The 17,125-nt window shown below is 44.3% G+C and overlaps 1 protein-coding gene across 17 annotated transcripts in view; it reads right to left on the bottom strand.

Moving 5' to 3' along the window:
- Nucleotides 1-17,125, bottom strand: part of NFIA (nuclear factor I A) — a 348,828-nt gene that overhangs the window by 228,502 nt on the left and 103,201 nt on the right. For all 17 annotated transcript variants that reach the window (XM_054286269.1, XM_054286273.1, XM_054286270.1 and 14 more), the window contains exon 2: nucleotides 13,395-13,926. In XM_054286269.1, the coding sequence (XP_054142244.1) occupies nucleotides 13,395-13,926 (532 nt within the window). The remainder of the gene's footprint in view (nucleotides 1-13,394; nucleotides 13,927-17,125) is intronic.

The raw sequence follows: 17,125 nt of genomic DNA, 5'->3' as shown, positions 1-17,125 counted from the left end.
TTTCTTCTTCGCATCTGCAGCTGATGAGGTTGCAAGGCCAAGACTAATAAATTTGGACCAGTATCACCAAGAGGCACCACAGCAGCATCTTGAACAGCTGCTTGTTTCTGTTGCCTCTGGGTACCCACCAGTGCAGCTCTTCGGAGACCTCTTGGATTGTCTACTTAGTGAAGCTCTAGGAGACCATGCATTCTCACTGATAAAAAATAACACATTTATTGGAAGGAATCATCTCTAAATCCAGGCATTTAATACATGTCTGGATATTTCAAAATCATCCCTCCACTGTGTCCTGCAAAAGCAGCAGAGTGTGTTCTTGGTAAAAGAGATGAAGTGTATTTACGTCAAGGTGTACAAAAAACTCTTAAATGACTCAAGATTTGAACAGCCAAGAAAACGTACAGTGTTACTGCAATGAACATGTTTTTCTGATATTGAATAACTGAAATTTGGAACAAATTTGCAGAGGTTGGCCAAGATGGTCTCTCCATTCCTGCGCTTTACGTCTCTTTGTCTATTGTTCTTTTTAATATATTGCATCTGTAAAAAAAAATTGCAACCTACTTTATACAATTACTACACTGAAGTCCCAAGCAATCTATCAAGTTGTCATACATTTTCTTCACATTAAACCTTTTTAAAATCTTTCCTTTTTTCTACATTTCAAGAAAATGCAGAAGAATATTGGCTTGGCCCAAAGGCAGCACAGTGAAACATGTCGTTCATCAAATCCGGTAACAAGAGGAGTTTGTGATACTGTGTCAGGAGAAGAAATAATCCCCAAAGTGGCATGTTGAAGTTTTGGAAGGTTTGTAAATCAAGAAAATTCAGACCATCAATAAACCTGCAATCAACGAAAAAAACCTGGAAAAATTCCATGTGAGCTGGTTCTGGTTACGGAGGTTTGGTGAACTCCCTTTTCGTGGCACTTCAAGCACCCGAGACGCGGATCTGAGGTTGCCGCTGCTCTGTGTCCCCTGAGGGAGGGACAATGACATGGCCGGGGCTCATGGGGCGGCCAGACACCCGTCTGGGTCATGGAAAGCACGGTGTTACCAAAGACTATTTATTATTAAGGAAAATGCTTTCATCTGTTGATGGCACCCAGAAACAATGAGCAGGAACACGAAGCAACGGGTGGGTGAGAGGGAAGGCGAAGGGAAACCGGGAATTATTTCAGCTGGAAACTGGGCGAGATGCTGGGAGGAGGGGGATTATTTTGCCCGTTTGTTTAAAAACTCGCCTTGTCGAGGTTTGCAGCATTTGAGTGACCATCTCTACAGCAGTGTGCAGAAATAGAGATATTGCCGTAATGTCCATCAGCCCTTTATAAACAAGCTTCATAAGGTATGGGATAAAGCTCTAAGGATGGGAAGACAATGATCTCTCTCCTAAGAACTACAGGGAAAAATTTTACCTCCAACTCTTCCTCTATCCCTCTTCCCTTTATTGCCTATTCCAAAAGAGAGTTCCTGCATCCCCTGGGAGCCTCAGGAACTCCCAGGTACCATGGCTGGGCACTCATCACTGGGTGCCAACACCTTTGGGATTGTAAGATAACATAAAATAAAGGCAAAATGTCAAGTGCTTTGCCTTCCTTGGTTTCGAAATGCCAAAACCTCCGTCCCTGAACCAGGCTCGCGCCGTCGGTCCCACTTCTTGCAAAACAAAGAAATCTGTTTAGGCTCCAGGAAATCTCATGTGTTACCGCACTAATTTGAGCCCAACTGCATTTGTGGTATTGTCAGGTCTTTATAAGACGATCCCATGCCCATTCCCAATGTAGGAAAAACCCGTGTGCTTAATTATCTTCTTTAATAATTCCATGGTATGTGATTTATTAAACAGGCTCCTTATTTGTAAACAAAATCAGAGGCACAAATGTGCGGCGATAGTCGCACTTCCTGGCGAAATAAGAGGCAGACAAAGAGCCCTAATGATGCACCAAAAATGCTCACCAAAAGTGTACTCTTTAAAAAGATCACCAATTTAATGCTTTTTGTATTTCATTTATCAGCCATGTAGTCATCATTCCCCTCCCTACCACCATCTGTACACACTTTCCCAATAGACCATCACAGCTGTCCCGTTTCTCACACAAACAGTACCTTTTATATGCTTCCCAACTGTTTTTAATAACTGTTCTGTGCACAGCACTGTACTTCCTTTGTTTTCTTTTTTTCCGCCCTTTTTTAAAAAAATATGAAAAAGAGATATAAGCCAAACAAACAGGTCATCGTCACAATCAGTGAAGGAAGGCAATTAAAACGTTAAAAGCTTCCATGGCCACTGACCCGTCCTTGAACCGTGCCAGTAGCCCCAGCACAGAGCTGGAAAGTTCGCTAGAGAAGTTGCTAAGGTAGACAACACTTGTTAAAAAAACCCACGCACACGAGCAAGACTGCCGGAGAAATCCCTCACCCTTTTTAATGAGGAAATATTATTAATATTAAATACTGCTTCTGCAACCAGAGAAAGTTTTTTGAGTCCTTCAAAGTCCATTTATCAGCTCCAAGACATCACTGCCCTGTATTTTGGAACCGTGTGGACAGAAGTGTCCCATTTTCTTTTCAAACTCTGACTCATTTAACTCTTTCCAAATGCCCTGTGTAACCTGATGTTGCATCATGGGTGCTCCTGCCTTCCCTTTGGCCACCCCAGAATTGCCAGGGCCCCAAACTGGGATGAACTGCACAAACTCATGATGAAGGCGCCGTGCAGCCAAGGTAACTCAGCCCCAAGCCTGGGCAAACAAAGCCGCTTGCAAAAGGCAAAACTGGGAAGAGATCCAGCCAGGAATGGGGAGAAAAGCAACAATTCCATAGTGATCCATCTCATGGAAACGTACCCTACCAACAGGACATTCAGGAATGAAAACTCTCTTATATTTGCTTTTGTCCAGGGCCATGTCCACAGCAAACTTCAGCAGGCTGCAGGGAGATAGGAGCACACAAATAATCCCTCTCTCTGCACTGTACAGGACCACAGCAGGTAACCCAACCCTGGGACAGGACAGGGACACTGCTCATACCATCCTCATCCCCCAGACAGAGAGCTTAAACACCCTGGGGCTGCTCCCTGTGAGACACACCTCAGTCTTCTAGGGGAGAGTTTATTACTGAAGACCACGCACATGGAAAACAACTGGTCCGCTCAGTTCTCACCATGATTTTGCCCTCCAGCTTTTGACTGAAAAAGAAACAATGTCCATGTTTAAAGTGGGAGTCGAACACATTATTTTGCCTAGAAATCACACTCATATATCTAGGTTAGAAAGAACAGACACCTTGAAGATGCACTTCTAAAACACAAGCGTGCACCCCCAAACGGCCCTGAGCTCTGTGGCTGGGTGTTTGTAAAGGCATCTGCCTGGGAAGAATCTAAATCAGAACTGTTGTAGGTGATATCCTTTTCTAAGAAAAAGAAAAATATCCTGACCACAAAAATCCCACTCTCAACTGATTGCTGCGTGTTTTTCCCCACTTTTCCAGAAATACCCAACCTCCGCCTGCCGCAAGGGTTTGGCTGCTACCGAGGCTGGTGCTGCCCCAGCCAGGCAAACTGCTTGTGAAACTTTCACATGAAATTATGCAGGGCTTGCTTTTTAGATAAGCAACAACTGCTTTTCTCTTTTTAACACAAAACCCGAACATAAACGGGTTTGCTGGCTATTTTTAATGAAGTCCTTGTGGCATCAGGAAAAGTCCTCATCACCACACAATAAAAGCATTGCAGTGGCTATCCTCCCTAAAAGCATCCCAACAATAGCTGGGCTTGAGAAAAGCATCCCAATACAAAGAATTCATTCTTCTGATTTACTTGAAACTACTTGGCCTCAAAAGGAAAAAAACAAAAACAACCAAACCTGAATTAAATTTAAATTTTACCCTATGTTTCCAGCATCACTCAGGGATTTGGCCGTTTTGTTCTATATCAAATTAAAACCTTACTGGGTAGAAAGATCAGACAAATTTCAAGTGAATACCCTTAGGATGAAATCTGTTTGACAATGTATTTTTGCTTTAAAATCTTCAAAGTGAGTGTTTATCTTGACAATAAATGTAGCAACTATCTAACTTGTCTTTTGATACCTTTACAGGAGTGCATCCCTGTTCGTTCAGTGCATTACAAGGTATTTTAAACACAAAAATGGTGATTTAACCAGACCCAATGTTTATTACAAAGCTCAGGCAGCTCATTATCTGTCCCTCATGCACAAGATTAAAGTGGTAGATGCAGAAAAACACAGCATGAAAGAGGCTGTCCCAACACTTTTCATTTAGCTCTTCACCCCTTGTTTCTCCTGAAGCCTTCGGCAGACTGTGCACAGAGCCGAAAACTTTCCCCTTGCCAGGGGCTTTCCAGAGTTTAGCTGTAAGGAGATGCCTCCCTATGAAATACACTTCATGAGTTTGTAAATTCATTTTGCAACCTAACAATCCATGCATGGTGGATTTCCCAAGCTGAAGAGCACTCCTGCTTTCCTATTGTGTGCTACTTAGAATGATGGAATCCTTTGGGTTGGAAAAAATCTTTAAGAACATAGAGTCCAACTGTACTGAAAGTGGGGTGACAGTGGCTGGGATTAGACCAGAGATGTACAGCACAGAGGACAGTGAAAAACAGATTTAAGAGTTTGTTTAGATACCAATGCTATGGGCATACCATGGATATGACAAATGGATTAAACCAAGGAGCAGAAACAACACTGGCTACCTCTCTGTGGCTAAGGGCTTGGTGACAGGGTGGCAATCTGGAGGATACGCTGTCACCTGCAGCTCTCATGGGTGGATGCCATGCTGGTTTTACACCTGTGAAAGGTGTGTTCCACCCCTCTGTGCCACCATCCAGCTCCCCACAGTCACAGCAAGAGCTGGGGATGGACACAATCTCCCCATACACCAGGTGAGATGGGAAGAAGAAACCCACTGAGCAGTCCCCTCACGTAACACCAGGGCCTTCCCACTGCACCCTGAGGGTGTCCTGCTGGAGGAGACCTCAGTGATACACCCTTCTGTGATGCCTTTAAACCACCTTTTTACATCGTCCAAAAACTCAGAGCACCAGCAAGTTTTCTCTCATTGACCAAACACCAGGTACCGCACTCACCAGCACAGCCTGTTCACCTGGCCAAATAGCCCCACTTTGGATACCTACCAAACCCACGGTAATTTTTTGCTTTACTACAGATATATCTTACCCCAAAACATGAACATGCTGAAACATCCAATCATGTTCTGGCACGCATGCCAAAAAAAAAAGCCCATGGCAACAAAGACGACAGCTTGCCAATGGCAGCTGCTGCACGCACACACAAAATTAAACTATATTCTTCTGAAAAGGGATATTATTATGGCATTTGTTTCCCCCCACCCTCACCCATTCCCTCCCAAAATAAAGGGGGAAATATCAACACATCTTAAACATTAGGAGAGATGGATTTGAAAAAAAAACAACAAAGGAGGCATGGGATGGAGAATTTAGGGTTTAATAGGAGATCCAATTGGGACTGGGGCTGAATACATGGAGCCGCCCTGAAATATTGGCTCACCTACGGGAGCTGTATGGCATGAGCAAGTAAAACATAATTTAGGAGGCCTGAGGATGCCGAATCACCTCAAGTTTGGTCAAGCCATCCCTCGGTTACAACACAAATCTGCAAACACACTTGTGTGCATTAAAGAGCAGCTGATGACACCCATCCCTGCCTCCTTCCCCCCGGTGTGGACCTGCTGAGTGCCTCCCGAGCTGCGATGCAATGCACAAGGGAGCCGTCTCCTCACTGCGAAGATAAATGTCATATTGGACCTCTGACATCATGTATTCTCCAAGTAATTATTTTTGATATCATAAGAGTTGTACAGGGTGCACAATAAAATTAAAAAGTAGAAAGCAAGGTTAATAAGATTATCGTGTTGGTATAATAGGTAATGCATTTTGCAGTATATCCTTAAATCTGCCCTCTCCAAGCATAATTAAATAACTGTGATTTATATTTTAAAGGAACGCAGACAGGCCGTGTATCCTCCTACCCACATATGCTAATTACTTTCAGCCCCTAAAAATCACACAGTTGTTTGCAGCTTTTTAATCCTCATGTGTAAATAACCCGACTCAGGTCCAAGTTGTGAACAATAAAGTCCAGGAAACTTTCAGAAGAGCTTGTCATTAAACCCGTCTTGATTTTATCTCACTGATCTAATGGCACTGAGGTGCCGATACCTGCGGGAAGGAGGAACGACTCCCCGGGGCCTTCACGCCGTGACACCGGGACAGCACTCGGATTGGAAGGGTGGATATTAATGGAGAAAAGATCAACACCCTTCAGGAGGAGCCAGTGGATGTACAAGCCCAGGATACCCCACCTGGGTCTCGCTGTGTGTCTGGGGGCTCCGTGGTGACACCGAGATGGCGGGCCACATGAGCCCACACGCTCCGCTGTAGGCCGAACTCAACCGCGCCGCTCTCCATTTTGACTCGCATGTGAGAGCCTGGCACACAAAATGGAGCCCCTCGTGTGCTTTACAGGCAGCGGCCACGAATCCAGCCCAAATCCACCCACTCTACGTGCCACATCCTGCTCCTACATCCCTAAATGATGGTGCCACACACAGGGCTGAGCTCAGGCGTCTTACATCCACCCCTGGGGTAGGGACATGGGGCAATGGTAGCTAGAAACACTTAATATACATCAATACTCTGTTTTCCCTTTGAAATTAATCACACTGTTACAATGCGTTTGTCCAGGCGCTGCCCTTGCAATTCGGGATAAAATGCTGCAAGGCCCAGATGAACTTGCTGGGATAAAACTGCCCCACCCATCTGAGGCACCACAAGCCAGGTGTTGATTTCAGTCACAGTTTTTGGTGGCTCCCATAATGCAGGAGAGAATTAACAACAACCAGAGATGCGGTTGCGCCACATGAATGGGAAAACCAAAGCGATTAAAATGAATTTTAGTCCACCAACAAGGCTTATCTACCACAAGCCCTCACTGGCATGAGGAAATGTCCGGGTTGGCTGCTGTTAGGAGGCTAAAATAATTTCCCCTGAATTTACAGCCTGTAATTTAATCATCAGCTCCAGCCCTTGTCTGGAGGAGAGGAGCAGGGGCAGAGTCAGATCCATGGCTCCCAGTGAGGATGCCCCAAATTCATTTTGCTGGGGACAGCCCCTGAGGCCTGGAGGGTCCCACATGTGCAGAAAAGTGCAGGCTTTTGGGGAGGGGTTGAGGCGTTTTGGAGCAGCGGGCTGGAATTTGTTTACTGGTTGTAAAAACCTCACCAGTGCCTGAACCAGAAGCATCAGGGGGAGGAGGAGGAGGAGCTGTGAAGAAGCTCAGGGCACAGAAAGCAAGGGATGCCCTTTCCTTTACATGCGAATGGGGAGAAAATACATAATTGTAATAATAAATAGCGGGTTTTATGAACAATTAGGATTCCACTGTCTCTTTGAAGGGTTTGAAAAGCTGACACGATGTTTTGGGTTCTCCAGATTCAGCTTTGAGGCCTCAACCAAGAGAAACATTCAGCCCCGCTGTGTACAGCAGTGACCACAACAAAGATTGTGGTTTCTCCCACACTCGCCTTAAATAGATCTAAATTAATGCTATTCATCATTGGGTGGAAAAAAAGGGAAATATAAAAGTGCAGTTGCTTGTAGAAAAGCCAGAAGCATTGGGCAACTTTCTTACCACTCACAGGCTTCTCCTGCTTTTGCACCTCGAAGCAAGGAAGCATGGAAATAACGCACCCTTTTACTGCGCAAACCCATCACCTGGAAAACATCCTGGGCATATGAAATACGCCTTTATCCCGTGTTTATTTGTTGTTGCTGTTGTTGTTGTTGGAGAAAGGGAAAAGCTAAACCACATGACTGAACTCCTGCCAGGGGTTCGTGATAGAGCAGGCCGTCCCGAGTGCCGCACCAGTTAGTATCTGAATTATCACGGATACTCACCGGCTCAGTTACACCAGCACCGGGAGAGCAGTTGTCCCACCTAAATCCTGCTTCTGTCAGCTCCCACCCTGCTCATGGCTGCAGCGAGCAGCCAGTCCTGCTCCCCTAAGAGGATATCATCCAAAGGTGGGGATATCTCTCTGTGCCACGCAGGGTGTGTAGGTCGCCGTGTCCCATGCATGCCCACGATAGGTGGGTGCGTGAAATTTGGGGTGTTGAGGAGCTGCGGTTGTCCTCTCCTCACCTCTCCTGACTGAGACAGAGACCCAGGCTCCCACCATTGACTTTTTATGGGTACTTTTTGTAATGCTAAAACAACACAAAATCTGCCTTCTCCCTTTATTCCTCGAGGGCAGAAATACTGTGAGATGTCTTAGTGTCACATTTTTTCTTTAAAGCTACAGATGTCTCACTTTGGCAAAAAATAATGGAGCAGAAAAACAACTCTATCAGCCCACAAATACTAAAATCTCTGCTGACCGTTGATCTGCTCAGGTTCTCCTGGGCATGCATTGGGAGCCCTGTGCAGGGAACACATGTGAGATACCTGCTGCGAAGCTGCCTGAAGTGGTTTTCTGGTAAGAGTAAATGCAATCTGTCTGCAGAAAAAAACTTTAAGGACTGTTTTGGATATAGACTGGAACAGCCATGAGCTGGAATTAGGTTTTTCAAAGCATTATAGGTGGAAGGAATGTCACGGATGCTTTAAAAGTCTTCAGATAGGCGTAAAAAGGACATATACATTACGCATTATCTCCACAGAACAAACACCATTTGAAATGTGCCCCTTTTTAGCTACCATTATGATCTGTCTAAAGAGCATTTCGGTTGAAACTTGGGAGGAAAGAAGAAGAAGAAAAAAAAAAAAAGCCCACTGATCTTACACCTGCTCTTTAGCAGTGGGAAGTAGGTTCTCAATCTGTTAACATGACCATCTGGCCAATCTGCATATCACGGCTATCTGGATTACCGTACGATGGAATGACAATAACATAGCCAAAACAAAAGTAAAACGCATCAAAAACTAACAGGAGCGCAAGCCCTTTTGATTTCAAATTAAATAATAAATGTGGTATCAGAGCAGAGCGAGAAAGTCAGCTAAATAATTAAAAATGAGCCTTCGCTGTGGCATAATTAAGTAAACAATATGGTGTGTGTTTCTGTATGAGCCAGCAATAGTTTCCACCGTCGAAGGCTCCACTTTAGCAGAGCAGCGATCAGGAGTTCAAGGCGCTGCGACAGCTCTTTCAGTGACGTACGGCATTGTCAGGACACCTCTGCCACCCCTGCGACACCCGGCCCGGCTGCGGCTATTAACAGGATTAATGCAGCAACAATCAATACCAATTGTACTAAAAGATTACAGCGCAAAGCCTCGGGTACCTCTCGGACACCCAGAAACCTCCACGGGTACGGGAGGGCTTCCGCATTAACCCATCTTTGGGTTATTCCCATTGATGCCTCTTTATGGTGGTCCAAGGAGAATATTTTAAGTCTGTTGACGGGAACATAAAATGGGTTGAGCTTAAAGTTCAAGGTCATGTGCTATATACCACTGCCCAGCAATTAGCCACAGAGCACATCTAGAAGTTAAGTAAATTTTCAGTCACAAAAATAAGGCTGAGTTCTGGCACCTTCGCTGCCTTCAAGTCTAAACGCTAACAGAAAAATGAGCTTACGTAAATAAAACCTAGCCCCAGATTTTTTCTGAAATTTGGGATTTTTAAATGTCCTTCTGAAAGATTAAAAGATTTTTTCTGCCACAAATACCTCGCGAGTTTAATTCTTGCCCGAAGCGCATAACGATGGCCAGCCAAAAAAATAAACCGGGCATTGCAGCATCGCCTCCTGGCCCACCATCCTGCTTCGGCCACTGGAAAAGTCTCTAAAAACTGTGACCTCTCAGAAAATTTAACTACTTCTATTGCGATTCTATTCCCCAATCTGACCACATTAGCAGGAGGAACTCCAAAGCAGTAAAAAACTCCAGAAAGTTCTCGGTTGAGTGCCTACTAATGAACAAAGGTTAACTTTATCTAAAAGGTCAAATGCCTGGTGGCTAAGGTTGTGACCTTAACAACTTAAATTGTGACCTTGCCACGTGCCTAGTATATTGTAGATTCTGATACAGATCATCTGGTAAAGGACCGGTCATAAATTAGCTTTACTGTTCGACTCCCACAAAGAAAACGGTTTGCCACAATGGTTTCCAACTTGTCATTTGATACAAGAGCAGAATAAGTGAAAACTAAAAAGCAAACCCAAGTTCAGGGTATGAAAATGCCGCCTGCTTTTAGTTAAGCAGATTAGAAACTGCAAACTGAGAGCAATACTCTAGATTTCAATACATTTTTTGGTCAACCTCTAATTCACAAAGCACCGATCTTCCTTTTCTTTTTTTTTTTTTTTATAATTTCTTTTTTTTATCCTTTTAATGAAAATTACATGTAGTTTGCCTATTTGCATATTTTTGTTTTCTCTTTCTAGCCAGTTCTTAAAGAGAATAATTGATTTCAGTAGCTTTGTAAGAAGCACTATTTAAATCTGTGCACATGTGTTCCCTTACAGATGATAGTGCCTACTGAAGGAAAAGCGTGGATTCAAAGCAATAATTATCCTACATGTTTAGAAGGAAAGGGACATCTTGCTGCCGAAGTCATCTCGAATAAGGGCATCTTGGAACAGAATACTCCCCCCAAGAAAAGAAGACGAAAAGTGGGGGGAAAAAAAACCCACAAGAAAAAGAGAAGCGAGCACTATGGGTGAAAAGGTCACAATGGTTTTGGCACGTATCTTCAAGCACGTTTCGGAGTCTGTGCCTCCTGCCAATACTGGCAACTTCTCAAAACTTTTAAGGAGGTAAAAACATTGTTTAGTGTTTACAAATCTTCTGTACTATAGCAGATGCTTGTCAAATCCGCTATATGTAAGTTGACCAGCCTACCTAATATTTGCGCTGGCGACTTCCTCCTTATAAATACGCGGTCCATACATTTGGAGAGCGAGGTCTGATGGAGTTGGAGACAAAGGACCCTTAATATTTTTTTCTTTTGTAATTTTCCTGTTGCGCACCCGGCACAAGCTGCCATTACTGCGGGTCTGCGGGAACCAATGGCTGTCAACTTGGCCAATGTTCAGGTGTAACAAAGACTGCTGGGATACATCGGAGGGGGGAAAAAAACGGGAAAAAAGGGGGGAAGAAAAAGAGGTAGCTCTACACAAGGCTTTCGGTACACCTCTGTGAAGCCACATAGACAGCGACCACGCTGTGCCACCTCCCAAAAAACATCTTGTCCCCCTCCCCCTGAGGTTTAGCAGGAATATGCCAGCACACACTCCTGCATCAAGAGCACAATGCAATGCGTGCAATCAGCAAACAACGGCCAAAAACACGGCGCGGTGCGCGCTGCACGGGCGCGCGGCTGCTCACACAAATCCCCAAATCTAACCCCAGAAAACCGCACCAAGGACTCGCGCCGAGTTTCCGCGGCAAACACCGAATCCGAAGGACAATCGGTGTGATCGCTGCCTGTTGATGATCATGGCAGGAATAAATAACAGTTCACTATCAAGGCTACTGTTTACCACTGGCGTGCTGATAAGATGGTATATCCTTAATCGCAATATTGAACTTTCATAACGTCTATTGCCTGACTGTTATAACAGGAGAGATCCCTTGAAGCTCCCCGAAATACTCCCACCCCTGGGCTTGGTCCTTTTCTCCTACATTTCTGCGACCCTACGTGCAAGCCAAGCCAAGACCGTTGGATTCTATCAACGATTTGTGCGCTCCACAGAGGGCCTGGGAAATACAATATGGATCAGTATTTACCGCATCACGCTATATATAAATCCAAATAATAAAAACCTGCGTGCTGTAGATCAGTAAATAGACATTTATATCTTCTATTTGGATATCAAAGCCCACTCCAACAACCCACTCCAACATGCAGAGGAGGAAACTGAGGCAGACAAAAGGGATGTGAGTCCATGGTCCCCTTGGGGTTGGTGGTGGAATAGGAGGTGACCTGAAATGCCCCAGCGCCAAGCTCCCTTCAGTTAGCCATTTATTCATAACGCTTCCTTCACAGTGGCCATAATAAAGCGCAGAGTAAATAAATAATTTTCCTCAATATTTGCCTACTTCCCTTTCACCATAAATGTACAGTATGATTTACCACCTCACACCGAAGTGCAAAGTAAATGCCGCAGCTTATCTGTAGGAAATACCATGAGGATACTCAAAAGTTATTTCCGAACAGGGATCATATCTGTAAAATCCCAGCGGCGACATTGCCTAACACAACAACCATGGCAGGGACTCAGCGCAGAAAAACTTTGGGGAAGCCAAAACTTTCTGCAAGACCCTCTGAAAGAAGTTGGCATGGGAAATGCAGGCTCCCTGGGTTGTAATTTGCTTGGTTTTCTTACCGATAAATATTTATACAGAAGTGGTTTCTACTAATATGATTCCTCTCTCCCCTGCTCCTTTGTTTTTCCAGCCAGTCCAGCCCCTCAGCTCACAAGTCAGGATATGCTGAAGGACCCACACATCCCATAGATGAAATTCGGGGCATTGCACTTCACACACACATTTTTTTCTGCACTACAATCACACAGGAGAACTACAATAGCATATTATTTTGCCCAGTCAACATACTACACATCCTCTGAGCACGCCGAGTCACGCCGCAGGCAGAGCATACTTTGTGTTGTAGTCTGGGATCTCAAGATTTTCATCACATGTTATAACATCTCAGCCCCTCCTCATAAGCACAATATTGTCAAATCAGGAATTTTTTTGAGACCTGCTTAGCTTTTAGGTGTATAAATCATGATCTTTTGAGGGGTTTAAATGCCTCCTTTTCCCCCTAGGGTTACCCAGAGGTTTGTTTCATGCCCATTCACACTTGATGACTAGGTTTGCTATCAAGGGACTGTCTTCTCTTTTCCCTCCAATACTGCAGGGTTTACGTTCCCCATCTAATCTCTGTGAGGTGAGGATACCTGGTACTCCTGACCCACAGGCCTCAGGCACCTCCTGGACAACTTTGTGCATAACATTCGCAAACTTTATTTAAAAAAAAAAAATTAAATTAAAATCTATTCCCCCAAAATTAGGATAAAGGAAGCCGCGTCCGGCTGCGAGCCCACTTAGGACAACATTTAGGGTAACACCTGTGAAGGATGCCCGAAATGCTGTTAACCGCGGAAAACAAGAGCCACTTTTATGTGGCTGCACCTTAAAAACCCCATTAAAAAAAGAAAAAAAATAAAAGTGAGGGGGGGAATTTTGGCACCCTCCTCGCCACCCCGGGAGAGCGATAACTGGCATCCCCAGCTCCCTCCCCAGCTCATGCAGCCGCCGCACGGGCACGGCACCCGGCACGGAGATAACCGAAAAGTTGGAGAAGGTGGTAGAGAAAGGCACTTACCTGCTGCGTGCACAAAGTATGCCAAATATAAATCGAGTTCCTTAACAGAAACTCCTATATGGTGGGGCTGTACGCACAGCCCGGGGTTAGAGCACTGTGGGGACTTTACAAGGCGCTCGCCATCAGTACTTTCGAGCGGAATACCTTTAAATAAAATCACCATAACAAGGTCCAACCTCCAGACCTTATCTGCCTGGCGAAGGCAGTCAATTCTTCTCATCTTGCCCTTCTGGTCTGGATTGGAAAGAACGCAACACGGAGGCTTTTTTCCTGTGACTGTGAGAACAAAATCCTCCCGAAATTCAGGCCTGATATCTTTCCGGAGCTTTGCCAGAAGTCTGGATGCCCATTTTTGCTTTACCTCGGGTTTTTCACTTAGCAGTTCGTCCTTCACGGCTCTCTCTTCCTCTTTAGACATGCGTTTTTCATGTTTTTTGAAGTATTTTCTTTTTCGGGCTTGCAGGTTGAACCACGTGTACGCAAACGCTCGGACGTGAGGCAGAAGTGCTTCGATGAAGGGATGAAATTCATCCTGAAAAAAGTTAAAAAGAAGGGTTGATGTCACCGAAACCATCAAGAAAGAGCTTCCAAAAAGAGGGCTTTTGCAGGATGGAGAGAATTAGGAGGGTGCTGATAAATTTTAAGGGCCGTGGGACCCCTCGCTGATGGACCCCAAACCCACCAGCGCCACATCCCCGCTTCCCTTTCGCGCCGAACCAAAACCTCTGCTCCCGCCCCCCAAAAACAGGGTCCAACTTCAACCAAGCGCCCAGATGGAGATGGTGCAATGCTGGCGCCCTTTCCCCAGACCCCAAACCATTTTTTTTTTTTAAAAAAAAAAGGGGCAGAATGAGTTAAAATCCAAGAACTCCTTTTGCAAGTCCACTTGCAGAGCGCATATCTCCCTTTGCTCTCTCCCTGACCCCGCTGCTTGCGGTGTAGCCAGCGTTTGCCCGCCAATTTGGCAAATCCTAAACATTTGGATGCCAATCAATGTTTGTATGGGGAAGTCTAAAGTATAGTAAAACTTTCCCGAAGATATATTTGGAAATAGCAGCCGGCAGAATAGTAAAATGCCACTATAGCTGTATATACAATTACAATGAAGGGTGGTTTTCACTCTGGTTCCTAAACAGTGAAAGGAGTGAGAAGTACCGCGGTCGATTTATCCCGCGAGCGCAATCATAAACCATAGAAAAAGCAAGCCTTGCAATTTATCTTTTTTTAAAATATTTTTGTTTCTATTTTGTAAAAAAAACCAACCAAAAAAACTTGCTATCTGGGCGTATTAGGGATAGTCAAACTCTGAGCCTTCCTATAAAATTAAAAAAAAAAAATCCCCAAAAAAACATGAAAAATTGAAAAATGCGGTAACTGTAAAACTGTAGCACAACTGGTGCAAATACTCAAAGAATTATTAATTGTGTCTGATTTTCAAATATTTTAAAAGAAATGTCCTACTCGGAAAGTTAGTTTGGCCATCCAGAGACACTGCTTGCTTTGCGTAACGAGGAGTTAAAGATCACCCCTCTCCCCTGGCACAAAAAAAAATCTCAATTAAATTATGCTGACGTTAAAAAAAGGCGAGAAGACCCCTTGATTTTTCTTTTTTAAAATAATTTTTTTTCCTCCTCACTAAGTATTTCATAAATCAGCCAAAGAGATCAAAACATATTATAATATACGGGGGCCGTGCTTCTTGTTTTTTCCCTGAATAAATGAATGACCCAACTCCAGGCTACACATAAAAACCTATCCAGCCTATGGGGCCTGATCCAGCGCTGCGTGCTGGGGATGTCCCTGCTTCCAGTTCCTCCTTTTCTCAGGATTGGGCCCTCCAGGAGGGAAAAATAAAGTAATCCCTGCAACATTTTCCCCAGCATGGGAAAAGCCACCCGCTACCTTACCCCTGTGCAAGGAAACATCGGGGATTTTTCAGATTAGCAAACTAACTTTTTTTTTCTTTAATTATCCCATGGAGTACATTTTCTACTCAAATCATTGTGGGCCATGCAAATATGGTTATTAAAACAGACATCTTACTTCCTTTCAACACTTTATTTTAATTTGCATTGTTCTTTTCAGAAATTATGAAAAACTGAGAAATCAATAGTAGAAATATCCAGCAGCAAATTCCGGTCATAATTCAAGACCTTCTGCTGACTCCCCAAGAGCTTTCATTGCACTTATTCTGAGTGGCCCCAGAATTGTAGATACTTAAATCTATAGGTAGCACCATTGCATTTATTTTTATTTCAAACACAGACTGTTAAAAACTTTCCCAGCAGCACAATATATTTCACTAGAGCAGAGCGGCAGCAATCAAAGTACTATGAATGATTATTAAAATAAAAGCAGGTAAAATAAAATAAATCACTCCAGTGATTGGCACATTCCTCTTTTTTTTCCCCCCTCCTCTATGGGAAAAGATGATAGTTTCAAATTTCAATAAAGTTCAAAAAAAAAAAAAAAAGATTTGTGCGAGTTTGCAGTCGGCAGATTCAAAAAGTGAGAGGAGGCACAATCCCAGCACATGGAGCTGCTCTCACCCACCAGACACAGCTCTCACGGGGGGGGGGGGGGAGGCAGGGGGGGAAAAAGGAGAAAAATATAAAAACTACAGGTCTCTACAAGCTATTAAAAATAATAAACCCTCCCTCCTGATCCCTCCTGTCCTTCCCTTTCCCCACTCAGGGAGAGTCAAGGAAAAAAGGCCTTTTGTCAAGTGGAAGTTTATCTGTGAAGGTACACAGAGCAAAGAGGCTCGACAGCCCACAGCGAGCCAGGGCAGCGCTTCCAGCCTTCCCACTTTCCAAACACGTCTTGGTACATCCTGAAATATTTTAACTTTTCTGCTTTAAGCAGCGCTTTGTCCTGCCTGATCTCATGTGCTCGGGACTTTTTTGGCTCGGCGTTGGATAACATCCAAGAGAGAGTTGCTTTAACCTGCGCTAAAGCTGATTTCTACGATGTGAACCTGAAAGGGGAGGTAAAAACAACACCCAAAAAGAAAACCTTTTAAAAAAAACACTAAACCACTTTAAAGGGAGGGGGGGAAAAAACCAAGATGCTTTTTGGTGCAAAGTCAGAGTCTGTGGCTGAAGTAAACGAGAAGCACTGCTGCTCAGGCGCGAGGTGTGCACGTCCCTATTACACCCTAATGTGTCTTTTCAAAATGGTGTATGAGGAGAAAAGGTTAACGACTCATAAACAGACCAACTTTCAAAGTGTCTTGGTAAACACGCTGCTCCGGAAAATCGCACCGCTTCAATCTCGGCGCTGAGGTATTAGCAAAGTCCAAGTGGAAATAAAAGCAGCCAGGACTGATCAAACAGAACTGGGCTGGATGCGGGCACGGGGAGGGGGTGCAGCTTCTGCACAATACAATTTTTTATTTCAGTGGTGCTACAGCCCCCTCAAAAAACCCAAAAAGTTTTGGAAACGTGTCAGTGCAAGTGTGCTAACAGATGTGCAACTTGTCTGCAGCCTCGCTGCAAAATAGCAGGATTTTAAGGAACTGGTAGAAAAGGCAATGATCTTTCCCTTTCCACAAGTTAGCTGGAAAGGAAACTTTGAAAGTATTTGATAAAGCTGTTTGCTTTCCCCTCTCGGTGCTGGATGGGTTACCTAAAAATAAAAGACACCAGAAAGCTGGCAAAGCAATAATAAAAAGTTAGGGGTTTTCTTTATTGCACTCCTCTCCGAAGTTTGAGGATACAGCTCTTCCGAGA

The sequence above is a fragment of the Melozone crissalis genome, unplaced genomic scaffold, assembly GCF_028551555.1.
Source record: "Melozone crissalis strain CALT ecotype California unplaced genomic scaffold, PUWL_Pcris_2 ptg000045l_1, whole genome shotgun sequence".
Lineage (NCBI taxonomy): Eukaryota > Metazoa > Chordata > Aves > Passeriformes > Passerellidae > Melozone > Melozone crissalis.
This window is presented reverse-complemented; position numbering and strand designations above follow the sequence as displayed.